Source organism: Mugil cephalus, chromosome 1, assembly GCF_022458985.1.
Source record: "Mugil cephalus isolate CIBA_MC_2020 chromosome 1, CIBA_Mcephalus_1.1, whole genome shotgun sequence".
Taxonomy (NCBI): Eukaryota; Metazoa; Chordata; class Actinopteri; order Mugiliformes; family Mugilidae; genus Mugil; species Mugil cephalus.
In genome coordinates, this window is record NC_061770.1 from 21,312,125 (window position 1) to 21,336,282 (window position 24,158).

At 41.7% G+C, this 24,158-nt stretch overlaps 1 protein-coding gene across 2 annotated transcripts in view; it reads left to right on the plus strand.

Annotated features, from left to right (window-relative positions):
• The window catches only part of sema3bl (sema domain, immunoglobulin domain (Ig), short basic domain, secreted, (semaphorin) 3bl), a 67,231-nt gene that overhangs the window by 21,680 nt on the left and 21,393 nt on the right, over positions 1–24,158 (plus strand). For both annotated transcript variants that reach the window (XM_047600822.1, XM_047600830.1), the window contains exons 3-4: positions 6,250–6,312; positions 15,598–15,717. In XM_047600822.1, the coding sequence (XP_047456778.1) occupies positions 6,250–6,312; positions 15,598–15,717 (183 nt within the window). The remainder of the gene's footprint in view (positions 1–6,249; positions 6,313–15,597; positions 15,718–24,158) is intronic.

Below are 24,158 nucleotides of genomic sequence, written 5' to 3' on the forward strand. Positions count from 1 at the left end.
TATGTTAGCAATTATGGAAAAAATGTATATCTCACATCAAAACGTAATCCATATTTAATGCAATTCATTCTGCGGAACAGTAAGCTTAAATTAGTTTTTCTGCGATATATCTTTGAATTATATCTATATTTTTTACTGCAAGACTTTCTCATCAGGGAAATGAGTGAGTTTAAATTTAAAATTTATTTAATCTAAATGTGATTCTGCAGAGAAAGTAAAAATGTTTTTTTGGGGGGGGGGGTGTGCTCCACCAACATTATTCAGTGTTCCACCCAGCGTGCTCTGAGTTTCATTAAACTGGTTTCTGAACAGAAATAACTCTGAGACTGAAATCCCCAGTGAGCTACAGCACTCTAGCTAAGAGCAGCATTGTATAAGCGAATATGTGAGTATTCGTGCTCCTACACGGGTCAAAGAGTGAATGGGCGACCGGGGAGATGAAGTACACAGAGATCCAGAAGTCGCCCACCTTATCCTCCTCTTAAGCCTCCTCCTTCATCTCTCACAGCTCTCTATCTTGGCTGATGATCACATACGATTCTTGCTGACGCTGTAGTTCACTGGAAGCTGCTCAGGTTTAATACCCACTCACATCTCTACTGGAGCCAGCCGTCGTGAGAAGTTCAATAAACCAACATTTTACTGGATTACACACGTCTGCCAAATACTCCATCATGAACCAGCACTGGAAGAAAAAAAAAAACAGAACTCAAACAATGTTTGTCTTAACATAATAGATTATCTACCTCAATTTGGCAAATCCCAACTCAAACACCATTGGTAAACTCCCTACGCCACAAACGTTCTCATTGAAGTTGATGCCTTTTAGATGTGTTTTAAAAGAAAAATTCAACATCACCAAACTGAAGCCTGGTCTTCCTGATTACGACGAAAATTTAAAAACAAGATTTGTCTCAATGGAAATCATTACAAAATGACCACAAAATAAGTAGAATGACAGTGCCAGCCAGTCTGTAATATTTGTTTTCCATGTGCAAACTCTGGAACTCTAGGAAAGCCCACAATATTCAGTTGGCATAAAGCCTAAATTGCCACCATTTCCACTATAAATCTGACCAACAGTGTAGTAATGGGTGGCAAATGTAATTTCAAACATAAGGCTTTAGCTGAATAACAGTCAGATGGTAATAGTTAAGTCCATTGTGATCTAGAGCCGGATCCGGTGGCTACTGAAACAAATCTGCATAGTGTGGAAAAAAATAAATCCTTATTGAGAATTCTTTAGAAAAATGAACTAAAATAAATACTGCTTTAGTGCATTTATATAATGGAATAAATATTACGCTTTCTAACTCCACATCACACGTTGTGTCTTGGTATTTGATATCACATCTTTGGTGGTTGTACATGAAATGTTCAGTCTTGTTTCTTTGGCCCGGGAACATGTTTGGTTGTCAGAAATGTTTCAGCACGTTCAGGCGACAGGTTTATTTTCCCGTGTTTGGTTGTATACAGTGTCTTTTGTGCTTCCTTGGTATTTCTGTAGTTGGCGTCTTGCCCGGCGTACTTACTGTTGCTTAACCGTAGCGTAATTCCTTTGGCTTGAAAATAATGCTGTATTAGAAAAGTTTGTTGACAAAGGCAGAGGTTGTGTTCAAATTTAAAGTTTTTCCCTGGGGAGTTGCTAGTTTGATCCTTTCAGCTGTGTCATCCGCCTCCTCACTGGTTTGGTGTAGTATTTATATAGTCTCGTTTCATCTGTTCACACACCAAGCCTTGACAAGTGCATATTTTTACTGTGACATTCAAGCACACAGGCTAAATAGTCATAATATAATTAATGGTCAAACTTGTGGCATCTGTTTAAGAGTCTCCCTTTGATTGGTTTAATTTAAACTAATGCTTCTGCCGACTAGAGTTTGGGACTATAATCCCCCCATCACACAGGGACTTTACCTCACCTACCTTCTTAACACATAAAAAGAAAGACTTTGGCCTGACAGTTGTCTGCACCTTATTGGGTAAAACTGAAGCTGCAACCGTACATTGCACTGTTGCTCATTTTATTTATTTACTATATTCTTCTCAGAATGTCTATTTTGCATCTGTTTTTATCTTGTGTGTGTGTGACAGAGAAATTTCTTAGATTTTTCGATTTTTATGTATGCCGTGAATGTATGAATGGCTCACAGCGGCGTAGGCTACATGTGTAGGTTGACACGTCTAGTCTCACTTAAGTATAAACCGCACTTTAAAGAGCAAAGCACACAGAAAGTTTGTGATCTATCCCAGACTCTGATGATTTCTATCTGTCTCATTTTAGATGACGTCTTACCTTTGAACGTCCTATTTATTTACAGAAGCAGTTAAAGGTTTCAGTTTGAAGTCAAAGGAGTGTCGGTGTTCGTGACCATCGATTGTTTCGCTAGTCTGGATTTTTTTGCTTTCTTCAAAAAAGAAAAAAAGAAAAAAGAGCACTTTGAAGATGTAGAGTCACAGTGATGAAGTGTCTAACGTTTTGAACACAGGCAGGAGCCGAGGCGGCTGGTGGAGGTCGGCCATGTTTCCTAAGTGTTCAGAGTGAGACTCTAGGGTGATGTATGGAATACTACACAGACTCAGGCCACTGCCGGTCCAGGTTTTGGGCAGGACAGATTTCACACGTTATCAGTATCAGTCGGGCGCGCTATCAAGCTGCTTTGGTCAGACTGCAGTGTGAGCCAAGTCTCCTGACAGCAACACATTCTCTGAGTATAGAATCGTGCTTAAAGCCAAGTTTTACACTTGTAATTTATGCGCTCATTTCAGTCAGGCATGAAACAAATCATTTTATCTGATGGATTCCAACCATTGTAAACCAGATTGTGGAGAAAAGCATCTCAGGTGTTAGACAGACCCTCCAGTCACGTGGTCTGAAAGCAGAATAGAGCTGAACTCAGGAGCTACAATTCGAGCTTCCATTTGGTTTTGCTTTTCTTTTGAAGTGTTCTTGTAAACACTTAAAGGAACAAAATGTTTTGGGAAGTACACTTACTTACATTCTTGTCAGGAATGAGGTTAGGAGCTTGGTACCGCTCTCATTTCTGTACAGTAACAAGCATAATGTCAACCCTGTCTCCTTGTTCCTACAAAATCCCAGTTCTGTTTAGTTTAGACACAATGTAATCACCGGATGAATAATGTTGCAGAGGCAACATATTATTTGGAACAAAGAAGCACAGTTATAAACTGCACTAGACTTGCCAGGAGGTGTTTGGGGTTGGATGGCCAGCACACGAAGCGCTCAACCGTCAAACCAGAGACCAGGGTTGTCAGAATTAAACAAAACTTTCACTGACCTTGACCAAAGACTAAGTGCCTGAATTTTCTGTGGATTCATTACAATGTGGAATGATGGGAAAAAGATTAAAAACACATTGTTAATGATGCAAAGCTGATTCAAGTTTAGCCCCAGGGTATTTGCGGCATGCCAAATGGGTTAATTAACCGTACTTCCTGATTGCATTCATTCCTTCATTCATTATCCGTACCTGAATATCCTCTAGAGGCTCTTGGCTGGGGGTTAGTTGGAGCCTATCCCAGCTGTCATTGGTCGAGAAGCAGGGTACGCCCTGATCAGGTCGCCAGTCAAACACAGAGCTGACATAGATGGAGACAAAACCATTTACACCTACGGACTTTAAGATCACCAGTTGACCTAACATGCATGTAGGTGGACTACCCATGCAGGGAGAACGTGACAAGAAAGGTCCCAGATTGCCGGCAAACTGGAACCAAGAACCTTGTTGCTGTGAGGTGCCATGCCGCTTGCTTGCTTGCTTGCTCATTGGACAGACAGAAATTGTAATCTGGTTTCAATAACCCTGCCTTCAGAATGTATTTGCTGTTCCAGTTTTGTTATATAGGCAGGTAATATCTGGGAGATGTGGTTACTAACTTAGTTTTTCTGTGGTCGGCATGTTGAACACAAGACATTTAAGGACACCGCACGTTTTTAAGGTTAGGAGGATTGTTCTAAGTTGTTTCAGGACAGTAGATAGATTCTTCTCTAAGCAAGTTGAAATAACGCAACATACCTCCAGAGCTCGACAATTCATAGACCAAATCTTTTTACTTATTCAGGTAAGAACTCAAAAGAATATCCCACTGTAACAACACAGTAGTAGTAGAAGTAGACAATCAAATGCTTAATTTCTCATTTTGTACCCTTTTTCTAGACTTAGCTAGCTAGCCATGTAGCTAGTCATTCAGTTTGTAAGATACACAAATGTGTGAACACATTATATATACAAATATGTAAGCTGTGGCTTTTATGCTTTTTGAGATGTAGTGCTATTGGACCATTGCTTGAAAATATACATCATACAGCTTCAGTATTTATATTGTATGAATCTGTTTTGAATTATATTCAATTGTGATTAGATACTCAGACTCGTTGAAGCCAATAGGCAGCTTCTTTACCATTTTTATTCATAACAATCTCACAGACAAGTAAATTTCATACATTTCCACACATTCTGATTTTAACTGGCTTACGTTTCGTGCATTTTGTCCATACAACTTGATTAAACGATCATAGCAGAGTGGTCAAAGTAGCTCCAGATTGTAGTTCATATATAACCTCAAATTAAGATGACTACGTGACAGAGAATTGTAATTTTAGGTGCCAGGTTCTCATCATTTTGATTTGCACTGTGCTGGCTGTGATGACTGCAGATTTATAGCAGACGAGCAGTTCTCGAGGTTTTACTGCCGATATGAAAGCCACGCTTTGATCCGTAAAAGAACTGAATGTGTTGGAGTTCGGAGCCAGCGAGGCCGAAACAGACGTTCACTTCTCCTAACTTAATTCACGTTGTCTCTCCCTCTCTCTATCACTTCATCACTTCTAATCCAGACGCACACTTTGATAACCCTTTAAATATCACACACACACATGCACACACACACAGCAAACACAATCAGACTTAGTAAAGCAAGTCGGGGCCATTTGTTTTCTTTTCCCCCTCTGGTTTCTGTTTTCGCTGTTAGCTAACACAAAGTCAGCTTCCTACTAGACCAGACAAAGCCTTATTGTCCTAACAAACCCTAGTAGTCTGCACGCAATTACAGAACACACGTCACTGAAGCTCGGCTGAGGCCGGCTTGGGCTTCCCTCCTCGGCGGCGGTCTGGGTTCGTTTTCCATTTGCAGAGAGCAGGTTAAAAACTGGCTTCATTGTTTTAGGCCCTAATTTAATTTCACGGTTATCTAAGATTCGCCTCATCTAATAAAGGATGAGAGTTAAACTTTGGGACTTTCGTAATCAGGCAATCTTGGATCTATACTGTGAGAACTTGAAAAATTTATGAGAACGTCGTATTTTTTCCATTTTAAGCGCCAGATGGTCTTGAATGATACTCTAAAGGAAGCCGAGCAGAGTCTCCCTGCTTAAATGTAGCCAACAGTCTAATCTCAGCATTAAAATGTCTTTAATTGAATTGTGAAGAAGCTCAGTATTTGGACGAATCAACCTGGATTACACAGCTGTCTGATCAATATAGAAATGACATAGCATTTCAAGAGAAAAACGATGCGGACAGTTTTTCTGATTATTAGTTTTGCATAATGTTTAATACAGACAAGATTGGTTTCCAAATGTGTCAAATTTCTCACACACTTCCAAAAAAAAAGAAGGGAAGGATGTTTGAGGGGTTTAAAGCATTACATCACGTATTAAATTTAACAGCCACTTCTCCTTCCATTTCCTCTAAGAGAAAGTCTCTATTATTTGCAGTGTTATCATTTTAACTGTGAGCACCATAAAATGAACTTCCTTTCACCGTCGTCTCACCTCGTAAACTTGGACCAATACCTACAACCCTATCTGCTTGGATGACTAACTCTGTAAACCTCTGTAATGTTTTATGTTTTGCTTTGTAATCACATCTGCTTCGTCTCAGAAGTTTTCCCCGTTTCAGGGCTGTAGTCTTTGGCTGTACGCTGGGATGCCTCTGCTTCATCATCTGTGGAGGATCTGCTCTGCTCAATTTGCCTCTAATTGCTGAACGTTTAATTTGTGTTGAAAACCATTCAGATTTGATCACACAAATGGTGATTGTTGTGTTTGGATTGCATTAACGGATCCCAGCGAATGTGTGTGTCTCCCACAAAGCAATTACATTTTGCAGTGTGCTTTATTAAGGTGCTTGTTCGGATTATTTCAGTGTTATGAGGCCATTAATCATCGCAGTGTTTTCTTCTTCTTCTTCTTCTTCTTCTTCTTCTGTTCCCTCATTCTTCTCACAGATCTACTGGCCCCCGTTACCTGGCAACAGAGACGACTGTATTCAAACAGGGAAGGACCCACAGGTAAGCTTTTCCGAGTTTATTCCTTCATATTTCAATGTCTTAATTACAACTGACAGCCGTTCATTGTGTATCCAACTCTATTATTTACAAGTTGACACCTGCCACTATCACTCACAACTGCAACTTGTGTTTTTTTTTCCTGTTTCTTTTCTCACTGCTTGAAATATTTAGTTTGAACACACCCAGAGAAAACTATTCCAGCTTTCAGTTCCCTCTCAGTATTTCCATACCCCTCTCATATCCCTGAAGTTTCCATGCACAAGCCTAGTCCAAGTTTTTTGATGTTGCTTTGCTGCAGCAGCCTTCAAGAGCCGTTCCCTGAATGCCCGTTATCCCCCTTTTATTTCGTCCAGCCAGCATTCAGATTTTTTTTCGTTTGCTTGTCCGCCTTGATTGTCCTTGTGCCTATGTTTCATGAGCCCGTCCTAATGCCAACTGAGTCTTGGAATCTGCTTTTGGAATCTCATTCCAGCAGCTTGATATGTAACTGTATAATGCTGTCAAAAACAAACCCAACAGAAAGAAATAAAAGTGACTCATTCTGCCGACTAGGTCTCTACTTGCCGCAGAATGTTCTCCGTGCAGGTGCAGAGGCCGCTCTGTCGCCATGACGCTATCCTCTCAAGTTGGTCCTTAACACTGATTTACATTCTTGCAACCAGTCTAAATGGAGCCCTAGTGCTTTAGGGGGTTACGCTGGAGAAAGGATTTTTTCTTCTTGGGCGCTGGTGTACCGACAGTGTTCTGAAATTTCACTAAAATGCTCGGCAACGGCTACTCAGCTCTGTACTTCACACAGTGGCGGGTGGAACTGAGCAGTTCACGTTGAAGATTATAAACGTGGATGGACAGGTATTTTCACTGAAATCATTGCAGCCCTGAATAGAGAGAACAAATCTGAATAGGGGCTGTGACAACTTTATGTGTTTGTCCTGCCACTGAGACACGTCAACGGGGAAACAACGAGCCGGCCCTGAGAACTGATGCTCTGTGGCCAGCGAGAAGAGCCATTGGAGAAAACCAAAGCTTCAGCTGCTCCCGAGAATCCATGCAGGCGGGGGCATGGCTTTATTTTCAAGCTGCACCTCCGTGTCTCAGCGATGATGACCATGCGGCAGTGCAAAAAACTGCAGTTCATGGAGGGACAACTTGTGGCTCCAAAAGGGATTGTTTTTCTTTCTAACTCATTCGTTTATTTTTTATTAAAGTTTTGCATAATTAAGTGTGTCCCTGCTTTGAGCGGTAGCCTGAGCTAAAAGGTAGCAGAGAATTGGGTGGGCGGGTCTCAACGTCTGACACAAGCCCCATATCCATATTTGGAGTATCCAAGTGTGGGCGGAGTAAAGCTCATCCGGCATGGCGACCGTGAGATCTGTCCACTTCGAGCTTCATTTTCGAGGTTCAGAATCCAGTGGGTGACTTCTCAATGGGTTTGTCATATACAGTCGATGGTGAGGACAGACTAGGAACATACCATCTTAAAAATGAAAGGGGGCAGACGCTCCAGATGTTAATGCGAGCACATCGAGAAAAAGTAAAGAAATTAGCAAAAGCTGAACATCCAAAAGGAGACATCTGCTGGTATTTCTGAATGCCAACTTGCACTGAAGACTTTTGTCATTAGTGTCATAATGTTAAGACTTTGATCTATATTTATTTGATTTGTTAGATGTGGTTCAGTTGTTCATTTAAGGCTTTGATGAAAACGTTAAAAAACAATCCTGTTATTAAAATTTGCTAAATTTGGGATTTGTTTGGGAGCTGCAAGAGGTGCCAGTTCTAGAGGCGGGCCAAAAGAGGTGAGTCTTTGAAAAGAGCTGGACTTCCCATCACTATATTGGACCAGCCACTGCTCTTAAGGGTTTAAATTTCTGGGGAGGTGCACATCAGGTCACTGCATGGGGTCCAGACCTATGCCAGAACTACGTTGTAGAAGTTATGCTGGATATAAATTAAGATTTAGCCTTTGAGCGATTTTGGCAGCTCACCAGCTGAATCCTGGATTCCTGAAATCTGAACGGTAGAAAAATTGCATGTGCTTTAAAAACTGCGATGCAAAAATATGTATGCGTCTCTGCTTTTACTGCTCAGCTGGGCCGTCACGTCAAAAGCCGTCCCCAAGTGGCGCACGTTGTAATGGGAATAGGAGAGTGTTCCCTTGATATTGGCTGCATGTTGTGTTGCTGCAGAATCTTGCTGCACAGTCTCTGCTCCAAAACATCCTCAACATGTTGTAATGAAGTCTACAAGAGACAAATTAAGACTCGTGTTGGTTCTGTGAAGGTGGGACGGGAGGCAGGCCCCTAATGAAGTCTTGAAAACAGACGCAGGGAAGAGGAGAGAGCAGGAAAATAAAGAGGGGATAGGGAGGTTAAGTGTGAAGTATTACATATGGGATGGAGCAGAGGGGGGAGAAGGAGAAAAAAAACAATGTTCTTCCAATTAAGTGTAAAAGTTGAAGTCAACTATTTCAGCATTTCGAAAGATTGCAACATAAAATGAACCCAGCACCCAGGAAAATATGTCAGCACCCTGAATAGTTTGCCGCCTCATAAATACGCTAAGCTTTTAGCGTAGGTGTTACTTTTTCCCACTGCAACCGTCCAAAATAGAGCAAGAACTTTTCCAACAAAGGCGCAGAGTTTATGTTTAGTTTTCAAAGGGAACAAGCTCTGTTTTGGTAAAAAGGAAGCTGAATTTTGAGGCGAGAATGAAAGGACGCAGAAATAATGACTGGAGCAGAATTGTCATGTTTAGTCGCAAGAGAGCAAGGATCCAAGTTGAAGGCAACAAGGGGAGGCAGGAACAGGCAACACAATCACTCTAAGTTCTGATTTGTGAGTTTTTATTAAGGCACTGCAGGGATGGCAGAGTAATCTGAACACAGAAATCCAAAAGAATTTGATGAAGACCAAAATCCGGGACACGAGGAAGCACAACTTACTGAACAGTGAGACAAACAGGGTAACATCTAGACAACTTGGAACTGAGGGGCTAAGGAGATGGGAGACACCAGTCCAACAATCAAAGGGGGAAAGGAAGTAAAACAAGATAGGAAACACCAAGGAAGAACTTTGCAAAATAAACACACAGGAAACACAAGGTGGGAAACACAGGAAACACAACCAACCAAGGTCACAGAAAACATTCAAAATTCAAAACTGGGACGTGCAGCTAACGAGCAGCTTCAGAACCGACCCTGACATATTTTAATAGATCTAAAATGTTCATTTCATTTTTATTTGCCATTCTTTAATGTCTGATCTGTTAGACGACTTTAAGTCAGTTTCAGTAGTCAGTAGTCTCCAATTTAAACTTTCACTTTCCGCCTCATTTTGATCTGTTTTTGATTGCCGCCGTCCAACCAACGCAAATGTGACATCAAAAAGAAACGGTAGCAGAAGAGAAGAGCCCCAAGGAATGAAAGAAAGGAACGAAGGAAGGAGGGATGAGGAGAGTTTTGTAATGAGCCTCTCTCCTTTGATGCGCGGAGACACTGTTAATGTTGGTCCCAGTTGGAGAAGCAGCTCTCGGTGGCTTTAGTGGTGCCCAGAATGCATAAACTGGCACTAATTACACACACACACACTATGAATGCTGCAAGGGTTTGTAAAAGCTATGTAATTTTTTTCAGTTCTTGAAGCCTGACAGCCACCTCCATCTGGAACAGTTTAGATGTTGTGTGTTGGGTAGAAGTTCCATGCGTTTGAAGTGGCAGGTGTGTCTCGGGTGTCTTATATCGGTTTTATTAGGTGTTTCCTGTAGGGCGCACACACATCTCAGATTGTGTGCGTGCGCTACTGTCTATAGGCAAGTGGAGGAGTCACCGTGCATCATGACGGCTCTCATAACAAGTAACTCTACCTCGCTTCTGCCGAAGGAGTCGTAAAGAGCGCGTGTCGGTGGACGCGCAGGTCCGATGGAGATGTTTGTCTGCTTTTGTTAAACTACGCAGACGTCTCTCTGCATTCCTTCACGTCTCATGTTTTCCGTGAGTTTCTTGGTGTCAGATGAGATGGATTGCCGCTGTATCCCGTGGCATCTATGAACCCAAAAGATGGAGACGCGCACACAGCTGCATATGCAACGTCTCATGTGTTTGCTGTCTAGGTTGGTTAAACACACTTTGACAGAAAGCGGTAAAGGTTGGAGGGTGAAAGGTCCAAACATTGTCCTTTCTTTTCTTCTTCTTCTTCATTTGAGAGCTTGCATGTTTGTTGATTTGGCAGTGAGACGTATTCTGTCTCATGCACATGACATGGACAAACTTTTTTTGCAAAGTGAAACAAAACATATGCACTTGTCCTTCTCAACACTAAGCAGCTGCATGGCTATCTACAATGCTAACAATAGAACAATAATAACACTAATACCAGCAAAGAAGACACAGGCTGGACATGTTATCAGTTGGAGACGTTTGTGTCAGTGAGGGACAGGACACTGGATAAACTGTTCCATCATGAACAATCCTTCACACCAACTTCACCGAGGGGCAACGTTTATAATATAGGCATGGGGAAAAAATATTGATATGGCAATATATCGTGATATTTTTTTTTCCAATGCAATATGTCCAATAAATTATCACTGTCATCAAGTTTCTCAGTGAACTCCATAGAAAATTGCAATATATCGTGATGTCATAATATCGCAATACAGTATCATATCGTGACTCAATTACCATGATACTTATCGTGAAGTCATTGCTAATTCCCACCCCTAATACAAAAAATATTTTCTCTGTCTCTATTTCTTGTACATTTGTACATATGCAGATTTTGTACATTTTTGCTTAGCAGTTTCCCTCGTGGATGAATAAAGTCTACGTCTCAGTCTAATAATAAGGACATTTCTTGATATTAGAGGTCAGGAAAAAAGGAATAAATTCAGGCTTGTCCGTTTAATCTCTGATAAAAGTCAGCGTCTCCACAGCTTTCCACTGACAAGTATCTACCGCCTTGTTTCAGGAAATGTGCTTGTAGACGGCCGTGCAGCTGTGTAGTGTTGAGAAAGACAAGTGCATATTTTTTTGTTTCACTTTGCAAGAACGCTCCCTTTTTGTGTGTCATGCACATGACACACAAAATGATAGCGCTTCCACCTCGTGACCCACATCATCATTAATCACGGATCAGACAAATAAATAGCAGGCAGGAGGGAGGCGCTGGGGGACTTGAGCTGTGCGTGTGCCGTCTTGCTCTGGCTGTTAACGCATTTTTTTTTTTTCTGGTTCATGCTTTGCCAATTGGACCGATCATCAGATCAGCCTCGGCGTCAGGGCTGATGTGGCATGATTCAGAGTCATGTGGTGCACAAACTTGTAGCACGGAGCACAAGTTTGGCATTGGAGGTAAAATAGTGCCTCGACTGTTCGTCTCTGCACGGACTCATGCATCAATCTATATGTTTGAAGCAGAATGTGATAAATGTGATTAGACTAAACATAATGCCGGGCTATTAGTAAACCATTTGTGCTCCAGATCTGGCACTTCACACAAGGCTTCTCTTTGTAGCCTTTGACTGTTTTGTTGATTATTAATGAGAAAAAGATGCTGCAGATGTTGCTAAATGCCCACCGCGGCTCTTAAGTCTGCCAGGAAGAAGCCGAGGAGGTGCCTGCGGTTTCCTAACCCAAGATTAATAATTCGATTGGTTACAAGGCCGCCGTTGTCATTAGATATTTGGAAAAAAATCCCCTCGTGCACTTTGGCCAGGGTTTCCTGACATGACTGAGTGTTTTCAGCAGCGTCTGGGAGGCACTCAGGAAAGCTGGTGGCTTTGAGGATCAAACAACAGCTGAGACCAAAGACTTGGACGGACCAGTACATCCAGCTTTGAACTTGCCTTCTTAGTGTTTATGCGTGTCTGTGATTGTGTTTGTGCGTGAGGTCCTGTTCAGTGTGCTCTCGTACTGTGTTGGTCCCCATTTCCTGTTAGTATTATAGAGTCTTCTCTGCCGAACACTGGCTGTTTGTACTGGAATCCGCTCTCTGCGTCCAAACCTGCCTCTCCCTACCCAGGTCAGACCTCATAAAACATATCTGGCAGCGGAGCTTCCTTCGCTCTTAGCTCAATTCCTCCAAGCAGCATCTCACTGGTGGCTCAGATACTCAGCGTCCTTCCCATGGACTGCGTATAAATATTTTTAATGTGAAGTTGGGTGGAGTCAGCCAGTGGATAAGTCTAAGACGGCCAAAGGGGTGATGGATTGTGTCACTCAAAATGACCAAAGCCTAAACTATGTACAGTTTAAACAGATGAGCTTAATAAAAAAATAAAAAAAGTTGTCATAAATTGTAAGAGACCAAAACTGTTTTTTGTATCAGGCTGTAAAAATATTTATTTCTGCAGTGAAGTGAGACATTTCACAAGTTTATGGAGATTGACCTTTGGAGGCAACCTCAAGTGGACATTTGAGGAAACTGTGGCGTATTCACATTTTGCGTCACTTTCAACCTCTTTGGTTTTTATCAAACATGATGCATTCCACCAAAGCAAGAACAGATTTTGTTTTGAATTAAATCAAATCAAGTGAAGCCTTGTTGTCATTCTGACGTAAATACAACTGTGATAAATACTCTCTGACATTTGCATCACCAGTGAACCCAACGAGCATGTCTTTGGACGGTGGGAGGAAGCCGGAGTACCCAGAGAAAAAAAACACTTTGGTTGATTAGACATTTTTATATACATTTATACACACAAATTAAAATTTCCCTTTTATCCCTTTTAGTAAAGGGATACGGGATAGCTTCACATTGATTGCAAAATAATAATAATAATGTATATATATATAAATATCATTACAACATTACAGAACACATATAGCAGGTAGGTAGGGGGTCCCTAGTTCATCTCTCCATCAGTTTGGGGTCCTGTGAAGACCCCTGGTCTGTATTCTAGACCTGGAGTCACCTCTACTTTATTCTGACCAAGTTTTTCATTTTTAAAATGATTTAAAATGTGATCAAAATTCAGTTTTACTATCCACATATACAGTCGATATCAAATAAAACTTTTTTAAACAGTAGCAGGAAAAAAAAGGTTCAACCGTGTGAAGTGTTTTTCTACTATTAAATTATTAACCATTGAACCCTATCACTGAATAATAAGCTCCAGAATCGTACTATGAATTATGAAAGACCGAGAAAAGTTGCCAGACATCTTGGCAGTGTTCCTGTTTGTTTATGGTAATGATATCAAGAGAATTCTCAGTCAGAGGTAATTTAAAATGCTACATATACATATTTAAGCCCCAAGATACACAACTGTGGATTTTGTGGATGATTTCAACGTTTAAACCGTGTGATTGCTGAGAAAGGAATTCGTGCGGTCGGCCAACCTTCCCTCGATAATCAAAGGTTAACAAATGAATATTGTGAGCTTTTTGTTTTCACCATGACCTCGGCTATTAACGCGGCGATTTTTCAATCCCCGGCCGCTCCCTGACATTGACTCCCAGTGCGAGAGGACCAGATTTAGCAATCAGACCACTTCATTTTCTGCTTCACTCCACCCCCTTTATTGCCAGTTAATCTCACTTAGACCACACAGAATTGTAAAACCCAAAATCCCAGAGTGGGAAAGCCGAGCTATATTTCCTCTTTTCAGCGTGTCATTCCTTTCCGTGTTCTCCGAGGCCGCGCGGCTCTCTGAGACGGCTCCCTGAATAGTACAGCGGAAACAAAGGAAAGAGATATTTCTATTCACCCTCCATGTTCAGGTTTTACTAGTCCTTATAAATGTTCTTTAACAGCGTATAGACACAAGCTATGTGTTCAGTTTCTACTTCTGTCCCGCTAGGATATGATTAAAGTCGTCTGGAGATAAATTCTGCACTTGTTTGTCAAAAGCACTGATTCAAGATGACAAATTAGAGGGAAGCACATGTGGGAAATCCTTTATAAAAGTGATTTGCTCCATGACATCCCCTCTTTGTCGATGGGAATACACGTGTTTGCCATACTTACGCATTCATTAGTTTCTGGTCAAATGCGATTTAATGAAAACCTTGAACGTGTTTCTGTTTATTCCTCTGCTGGTTTTTGTTTGGACATAGAGACGAGCCAGCGGAGGGGAGCGTTGCAACCACGTAAACTGGTTTACACAAGGTCTGCAGCTCTCAAAGAAATGATCAACAGTGATTAAGTGTTTGGCTACAACACCAAGTATAGGGATGCAGGCCACAAACAAAATAACACATTTGCTGGACTTGGAGAAACACAAAGTCTCATGCAGGGTCTCGGAATGGATGTGCAGACAGACAATGCACAAGATGTAATTTAAGGAAAAGCTCCACTTCAGCTTATTTCATTCAGTATCTGCACATGACCCTCACTGCAATGCATCCACACACAGTCTTGGTGGTCATTGTGCAGATATGAGTTTGACCCGACTGCCTTGAGGGAATGACAACCAGCCAATTCCTTCCTTCTCGGATCTTACCCGCTTTTGTCGGCCACTGTTGTTAGAGACAGGAAGAAGGAAGGAGTCGTGCCCTCTGCTTCCTCTGGACCTTGACGTTGTACAGATGACTTGTGTGACTTTATACTTGTTTCCTGAACTGCCTCATCTTTTGTCCTTGATCTCATACGTCACCGATATCTCTCTCTCTCTCTCGCTCTCTTTTGTCCACCTTCATTCTTTCTTTATTTGTTACTCGAGAGCTCTATGACGCAGTTGCAGCTGTTATTTTTCAGATTTGGCTCGTCCATGGAAATGCATCTTTGTCTCATTGCAAAAGCTCCATTTTTAACTTCAGATTTATTGTTATTTATCTGTGTCCTCGCCACAAAACTAACATGGAATAATCAGTTCGGATATGTTTGGGGCGACACTTTGACCTGAATGTGATGAATCTTTGGCTTTGGCTGACATCCAATAATCGAAGATAGGAGCCCTTCGGGGGGCTATTACATTTCATTTTATCTAATAAAGCTCGTTTCTTGGCCCTCATTACAACATGTGGGTTCAATAGGCCTTGTTAAGAAATCATTACGCTTCTTTTCAGTATACTGAAAACCAACTTTGTCTGGATGACAGATACTGTGATTTGATTTATTTAATGCGAGTGCAACATGCGTGCAACAGTGAATGTTATCCTGCACAGAAACTAATGGCCGCTTTTAAATGGAAAGTTTGTTAGCTAGACTGCACTGAGACACTTTAATCTCGCTCTAGCACTCCCGATAAAGGAAAGGATTTAGCAACAACATGTTTTTTTTATTAAAAGTTAAATTTCCATCTCGGTTTTAATTTGTGTGTGTACATATTTGTGTTTTGCAGACGGAGTGCGCCAACTTTGTCCGGCTCCTGCAGCCATACAACCGCACACACCTCCTGGCGTGTGGCACCGGTGCCTTCCAGCCCATGTGTGCCTTCATCTACGTGGGGCACAGAGGGGAGGTAAGCGGGGGGCCCGCTGGGGGTCTTGTGAAGGAGAACTGTCAGAAACTGAAAACTAAGTGTATTCTATTACTACTACTACATATTGCCATTTCTTCCACATTTACTACACATTAGGGACGGCTGTGGTTTGGTAGGTACAGCGGTTTGCCCACGAATCAGAGAGTTAGCGGCCTGCACCAGAGAGTTAGTCTGGCTCCAGACTCACAAGTTTGGAGCCAGACCAATAGAGTCAGAGCCACATGGGAGCCACGATGACCCGGCTTCAGACTCATGCGTTTTCGTATAATTAATACTATGATATGCCAAAAGGTGTTGAATAAAGGCAACTGGACTTGCAGAATTTCTAGAAGACGTTATGCCACTCTTTTGAGTATCTTCTTCAGTTCTGAGAGACTAGTGGGAAGTTGAGGTTTAAATAGGAAGCTCTGTGGGTTAAACCCATCAGAAAATGGTGTCACTAATTTCCGTTAAGGCTGGGTACGTACCAGTCGTTAAGAGGGGAAACTGTGTGCCTAGACTACTTACCCTATGAATGGTGCTCTAATGAAGCTACTGTTTGCTATCTATCTAAGATAGCAACGTCAAAGTCGTGGCCAGAGAGAACAGAGTTTTGGGAGGGGAGTAAAGGAAGCCATCCATGTCAAAGTGGAAAAACCTTCTCTAAACACAGGAGGTGGATTGAGATTCAATCTGCATCTATTTACAACACAGTCCTGACTTCTGTCCCCTAGAAGTTTCAACACCATTTGCAACTTGAGACTGGAGGCTCGCACTGACAATGGCTTCATTAGAACCCCATTCATAGGGTAAATAGCCTAGGCACACAGTGCCCCCTCTTAACGACAGGTAAGTACCCAGTTTCCTATTTAAACCTCAGCTTCCCACTAATCTTTTAGAATGGAAGAGCCTACTCGGATAAGTGGCGAAACGTCTTCAAGAAATTCTACAAGTCCAGTTGCCTTTATTCAATGCCTTTTGAATTACCATGACCTGGATGACTGAGAACTTTCACAGGCACTATGTTAGGCACCACTTCCACCAGTTCTAAAGAAATGTAGGAACTTTTTAAACTTTTTTTGTTACAACCCTAACGGTCTCACGCAACTGCATTATGGTGCAGTTGGCATGGCAGCTGGTAGTCACCAATATATCACGTCAAATAACTAGCTAAAACAAAACTTACGACTAGAACATGTATCAAAATCATATTAACTACATAAAATGACACAAACAATCCTTGAAAAAGTATTATTTGACGTGTACTTTAGTGTTTTACTTCACTCAAGTTCCACCCACTAACATGGAGGAGGTGGAGCTTATGACCTATACTGCAGCCACACACCAGGGGGAGCTGTACTTGCTTTGGCTTCACTTTAGAGGAGCAGTTTTGCTGTCTATCTTGATTTAAAAAAGTGTTCAACTAATCAGAATATGTTTCATATCATCAGCCCAATACCATAATTGCGTAAGTAATTTTTTGAGTTACTGTTACAATATCAATAAAAACCATAATGGGCTTGGTAAAAATTGTGTTTTTTCTTGTTTTCCAAAAATATGTAAATATGACTTGGGCAAGTATGCTATTAGGCTAACGATATTTCAGATTCTTCAAAGTAGCCTCCTCTTACTTGAGTAACATTCTCTCAATTAGCTTCATGAGGTAGTCACCTGGAAAGGTTTTCCAATGGTCTTGTTCCCAGAGGTGTTGTTCAGTACTTGGTCATTGCTTTACTTTCACTCTGCAGTCCGACTCACTCCAAGCCATCTCAGCTGGGTTTGGGTTGGGTGATTTTGTTGGCCAGGTCATCTGAAGCAGCACTCCATCACTCTACCTTTTGGTCAAACAGCTCTTACGTAGCCTGGAGGAGTGTTTGGGGTTAATTGAAGAGCAAACCACTGAGAGCTAAGCAGATGGGATGGCATGTCCCTGCGGAATGCTGTGCTAGCCATGCGGGTTTAGTGTGCCGTGAATTGTGAATAAATCACCAGCAGTGTCACCAGCAAAGCACCCCCACACCATCACACCTCCTCCTCCTTCATGTTTCATGGTGGGAACCACACATGTAGAAACCATCCGTTCACCTTTACTGCTGCTCACACAGACTTGAAATATAATAGAGAAATATAATAAGTGGTTAGTGTCTTTGAGCAAGACCCAACATTTCAGTGGTCAATTTCGAATTCAATATGTGCGGAAATGTAAATTGCGCATGCTATTTTTTTAAGAACTGTGCCGTCATTTGGAGTATTGGTTGGTGGGTTCTTTGGTTTTTACCTTTAGTTGCCTTTAGAAAAGATATAAATTTCAGATGACAATGTAATAAGAACTTCTCGCCTCACCCTAGCTGGCTAATCATATCCTCTGTGTTCGGAAATGTGTATAGTGGAGAGGAGGAGGGGGTTTCTGGAGCTATTCAACCACCCCAGTGTGTACATACTGACCCTTCAACACTGCTCATTCACTTCTATAAAACAAACTTGCAGGATACACCATTAGCCAATTAGCTCACAAATACGACAGATATGGGTGGATATGTATTCACTTACACTTCAGCTCTGGTTTGGCCTCACTCTCTTGAGAATAATACCTTTCTCATTAATAACTAAATGTCTCAGTTTCCTCTTGTGTGCCTTTTTGCTGCTGGCCAGCTTCAGTGCACCTTCAATGCTGGCTTTCATTGTCCTGGAACAGCTGCGTATGAAGTTATGGTGCATGGCGGCAGTTGCTGAAAGCTTGGAGATCCAACCATAAAGCATACGATCAAACTAGACACTGAGTTAAAACAGTGAGTTAAAGTATGCTATAAGCTGGGTGGTTCTTTTCTGCAGGGTCGACAAAACGAGCAATTCCCATAACGCAAAGAAGCATGAGTTCATGGCGTTCATTTGCTCACAAATTCATTGTGTCAGATAGGAATAATCAACAATAATTCAGCCAATAATACAATGCTGAGTACTGACTCTGATAACTGCATGTTGCATTTTCTTACTCATACTTTTCTGTATCTTCAGAATTCTAAACGTATGAGTGATGTGACAATATGACAAATCACTGGGTGGCCTCCAAGCAATCCTTGGAGGAAACCAGGCTAATGGAACAAATATGGCTGGTGCCAATGAGCTTTTTTTGAGACTGGCTGTGGTCTGTTCACAGATCCCCGAGGTTCGAGGTTAAGTCTCTGTGGGCCAGCTCTGCTGTGAGTTTTTCTGTTGGGCTACTCAGCTGCAGCGTCCGGCCCTCTATGCATCTTTTCAACTGGCTCTCTACACATCCACTCAGCTCTGGGACCCTCTGCAGAGTCTCACACTTGAAGCCATTTAAAAGGACAAGCATCTATGAATGGGGCTATTAAGACAGACTTCTAGCTATGTGTTTCACAGCATTTCACTAGAAGCGTTGCCCAGTGTGCCGCCCTGCCTGGCCCAGCGGGAGGGGGTCAAAGTGGACATGAGCTGAGAAAAAGGCTGGGTGTTGGCAAAGAGCTGTGTAAAGGAAATGAGACAGTGGGATGGGAGAGTGCCAACCTTTGAGTGTATGCGTGTGTGGTGGTGTGTGTGGCTTCTGTGTGCATATAAAGAACAGAAAGTACATTACACCATGTTTCAGTTTCTTCTTATGAATGTGCACAGTGCGTGTTCTCCTTCTGGTGCCATTTTCTGTCTCCCTTTCAATCTGTCATCCTCCCTGTGGTTTGGACTGTTTTGTTTTACGGTGTACCATGAAAAACAGAACACATCTTTTTCATGGTGAATCACCTTAGCGCAGTGACTGAATACTGCGGCCTGCATAGTTGGAACCAAGGAAAAGTGACAGAAAAACCGAACAACAGAGGAAGAAAATCACTTCATTTCAGGATGAAACAAATAGACGTTATGAAAAGTAGGCCACTCCTCAGTAGGGCTTTCCAGGACAGTGCAGTGCGTTGTTTTTGAGATTCGGCTAGTCAAGAACAAAAACCAAAGTGTTAAAAATACAGCTGAATTTTATTTTACTGAGTTCAAATATGTTGAATTGTTTCCCTTATGTTCCCCTTATTCCAACAAATATATATCGCCCCCAAGCTTTTGATAAAAAGCCTGAAGCTGGTTTTGTCAGCTGTACGGCTGTCAAAACTCCAAAAGACCCTCAGCTGTCCCAAGTGATATTAAGACACCAGCTGCCTTCCAGCTTGAGTATCTGAGTGTGTGTCCCATCATCGCTCTTCCAGAGTCTGTCTGAATGAACGACACCAGAGGGAGCCTGTCCATTTATTTAGTCAAACGTTAACTGGTGGAGAAGCCCGTCTGTTTGTCTGACCTCTCCCAGGAACCAAGGCTGCGAGCCGGACAGGACCCTGGGTGGGATGACCTTTGACCCCCTAGGTGTTTCATCTCTGTTAGGGGCAGACATAGACATAATCTTTCCATCTCCCCCGTGTCTTACGTTTGTCGTCTAAATGTCGCAAGTTTCACACAAAGCCTCTAAAATTAGAGAAATGGGCTTGGTTCAACTTTTTAATTAAATTGGACCTGCTGTCAGTGCCCTTCAGTGTTGGCTAACCCCAACTACGTCCATGCCTCTCTCCAAAGATAAAAACTAAGAAATTTATTTTGCCAACACAAACAGTGTTTTCCACTCTTTCTGGGAGGTCATGGGTTATAGACAGTTTCATCTGGCCATTCAGGGAAGAACTTGAACTAAACAAACGTGTCTTTTCCTTAAAAATCTGAATCTGTAGTCCGTGTCTCTTGTGTTTTTTCTTCCTCGTCTCTCACTTGCTCTTATGCACTCACATAAACTGTGTCCCCGCGGTGAGTGACACCCGGGCCTGACCAGCGTCACACATGAAGATGTGAAAATAAACCACTGCAATACGGCGGCGACACAAAAGACCACACGCACACAACCCTAACCCTAACCCTAACAAAAACAAATGACACCAACTTGAACATAAATATGCAGGGATATAGACAGAAACGCACACAAACATGATTAACAAAAAAAAAAAAAAAAAAAGAATCATGCACATTCAAATGTAAATAACATTGACCATCTTGTGGCAATTCCATGTTCTGCTGGGAAACTTTTAGATCCAGCACTAGAGATTAGCTGAAGTGAAAGTCCTTAAGGCTTTTGTGGTTTTATTCATTTGCAGAATTCCACATATTGTTTTTATTTGGTTTTAATGAGTTCAAGAAGACATTTTTGAGTAAACTTTGTTTAGGTAACTAAACATTAAAACCACTATGACGATAAACAACACAAGGACAACAGACATAACTAAATTAGCAGACGTCTACAGCGCATGGCAACATACACGGATCAGCCACAACATTTAAAACCACTGACAGGAGAAGTAAATAACGTTGACCATCTTGTGACAATTCAGTGTTCCGATGGGAAACTTTTGGACCTGGCATTCATTCGTGTGGATGCTACTTAGACATGTAGCACCCACCCACACCAGACCGGAGACCCCCACCCCATAGCAATGACGCTCCTTGATGGCAGCAGCCATTCCCAGCAAGATGCAGCCTGACACACACACACAAAAAAACTAAACGGTTTAGGGACAACTCAAAAAACACAAAGAACAGCACAAGGTGTTGACCTGGGTTCCAAGTTCACTAGATCCCAAACTGATCAAGTATCTGTGGGATGATCCACAGAGACCCCTCCCCTCAACCCATAGGACCCAGAAGCCTCCCACTAATGATATCTTGTTGCTGGACACCGCAGGACACCTTCAGAAGGCCCATATCCATTCTCTGATGAGTCAAGAGAGACCCACACAACACTATGATGGGTCACATTTCAACTGATACAGACAAAAAAATACCTCTGCGCGCAACTGAATAGTCCAACCAATCACAGCCAACAACAATCAAATGGCAGGTATGACTACGTTGGCAGAGTTATCAGACACAGCTAATAGTCTCCAGCCTAAATGCTTTTGAAAAGCTGCCATAAATAATGAAATATTAGATATTGTTTAGTATTTTACCCACCCACATTGCCTACACCAGTATATAATTTCATAAAAAGCAATGCATCTAGCAACAAATGGCAGAAGCCAACCACCATCAACAACTCACATCTGGCTGCTAAAAAATTTCATCATGATATCCACTAATAGGGTGATGGAGCGGTGGTTCGCTAGCCTCTGGAAAGTGGCACAAGCTGTGCACTGTCCTGGGAACAGTAAACGCACTTGGGTTTTGTTTCAAATCAGCATTAAAAAGTCATTAGTAAGACCACCAAAAATTATCCCAAACCAGCATAAATCTTGTTCATTGGCCGTGAATCTTTTGAAACATTGTGCATCGCTGTTACTCTTCTGTCCACAATTGTATTGATTGACCTGCAGATTTCTTAAAGAACATATTAATTTCCCAATGGAGGAAATCCAGACCAAGTTTCCACCACAAATAATTTGTGGGCGGTGATGTTGGTATGACGTCCAAGTTAGAATTTTGGACTAATTTAACCATTTTTGCTCCTTTTTATTTCTTTCCCCCCATTTCTATACTCTTGACTCATGGCTATTTCTCTGTAAGTATCGCGAACATCTCTTGCAATTTCGTTCCTACCTTATGTGTTTTTATTTTCACCTTCTTCATTCTAATTTTCTCTTCTGTGTTCTCTTTAAGAGTTTTCATAATCTTTCTTGAGATGAACAGTTGAGCTCTGTGGACACAGAAGAAGATTCAAACAAATAATAAAGAAGAATGAAAGGCAAAGAAAAAAAGACTACATGAGAAACTGAGCTTCCCGTGCTTTTGAAAGAATTAGATCTGTATGGTCAGAGACAGAGAGCAGTCGTTATTTGACTGGACAGTTAGGAAAAAGCCAAGTACAACATAGAGTCGAGTGAGGGTCATTGGCCGTCCAAGTTGACTTTAAGATGCCTGAAGTGAATCCAAGCTGTAGACTCTGAGACATACTGTATATAGTATCGAAACTTTAGACGGCTGCACAATCAGACTACGCGACTAAATGCATGGATGAAGGTTATCCAGTGTTAAAGAATAAAGAAACACGAGGTTTCAGACATAAAACAGATGATCCAGATTAACAGATAGCCACCATGGTTTGTTGTAAGTATTCTATCCATCCATGAGGCACCAGCCAACCTGTACTTCATCAAATCTTTGATTAGGAAGCAAGGAAATAAGAGGAGGAAGAGGATGACTAGAAGAAGCTTGGAAAGCAAAAGGTGCATTTCTGCAGTAGGGTTAGGGTTAGGGTTAGGTCTGGTGGTGTTTTATTGTGTTAGGTACTTTTTTTTTTTTTAACTCCTGGACTCGTCTTCAACATTTCTATAATTTTATTCCCTATAACAAAAGCAACCAAGCATCATTATTAAGTTAAAACTATTATAAATGCAACTTCAACAGTGGATTTGTCCTCCACGGCAAAACAAAATTGTGAAATAGTGAGTATATAATGACACTCAAAAGCAAAGTCAAGAACATTCATTATGATTTAACACTTTTACGTTTCTTAAAGTGAGACAGGCTCAGTAATGTCTACTGTACACAGAGAATATCTGTCCCTGTGTACGGTATCAACACCCACTGAAAACCTTTGTAGCTTGTCAATGGACAAGATCAGAATGACCATTTACTTTTTTATGTATTAACGTAAAGTGAACATTAGAACAGTCATGAGGGAGGACTTAATCCAAGGCTGTATGCATTTATTTTCACTAGTCTACCTCATGAAACGTCTTGTGAGTACACTAGCGGTCATTCCAGATCCAAGAAGAAGGCTTACAGAGTATAGAACTACTATGCAAGGCTTTGTTTAGTTCCTTATTAAATTTCGTGGTTCATGTGCAAGAGAGAAGATGTGTAATTTCGCAAGGTGCAAAACTGAATAATGGATAAGACAGAGGCTAATGTATAAACAAAGTCAGGTTTTCAAAACGTGTGTTAGTTGTCACTCGTCTCAGTGGCGTTGCAGCGGGGATCTAATGTATTTTGTTTGGCACAGCTGAGTACGGAGTGGCCTGGATGTTTCTCTGTGTGCGTATCACAGCCCTTGTGTATGTTTGTTCTGGCAGAGTTTGACCAAAGTGACGTTGACGGTCTAATCAGCTGCACAGGCGGTCGCACCATTCCTTCGGATCACAATGAGATATCGCAGACTGACATGGGCATTCTGACGGAAACTCCACACAGTCTGACGCATAAATATATATGTCTATCTATAGATGCACAAGTGCACACACACACACACACGAGGTTCAGGAGTAACACAGAGACTCAGTGACGCTGTCTTAAACACAAGAGCAAATAGGTGCTGAAAGACTAACAATGACTAACGAGAGAGCTAAAAGACCTCTGCAGAGAAAAGACATGGAGAACAGAAAGCCGACATTTAAGATGAAGAATAAATGAAAAAGCAAGATCTGGCTAAAAATGAATAAACACAAAATGAAGGACATTAAGTACAG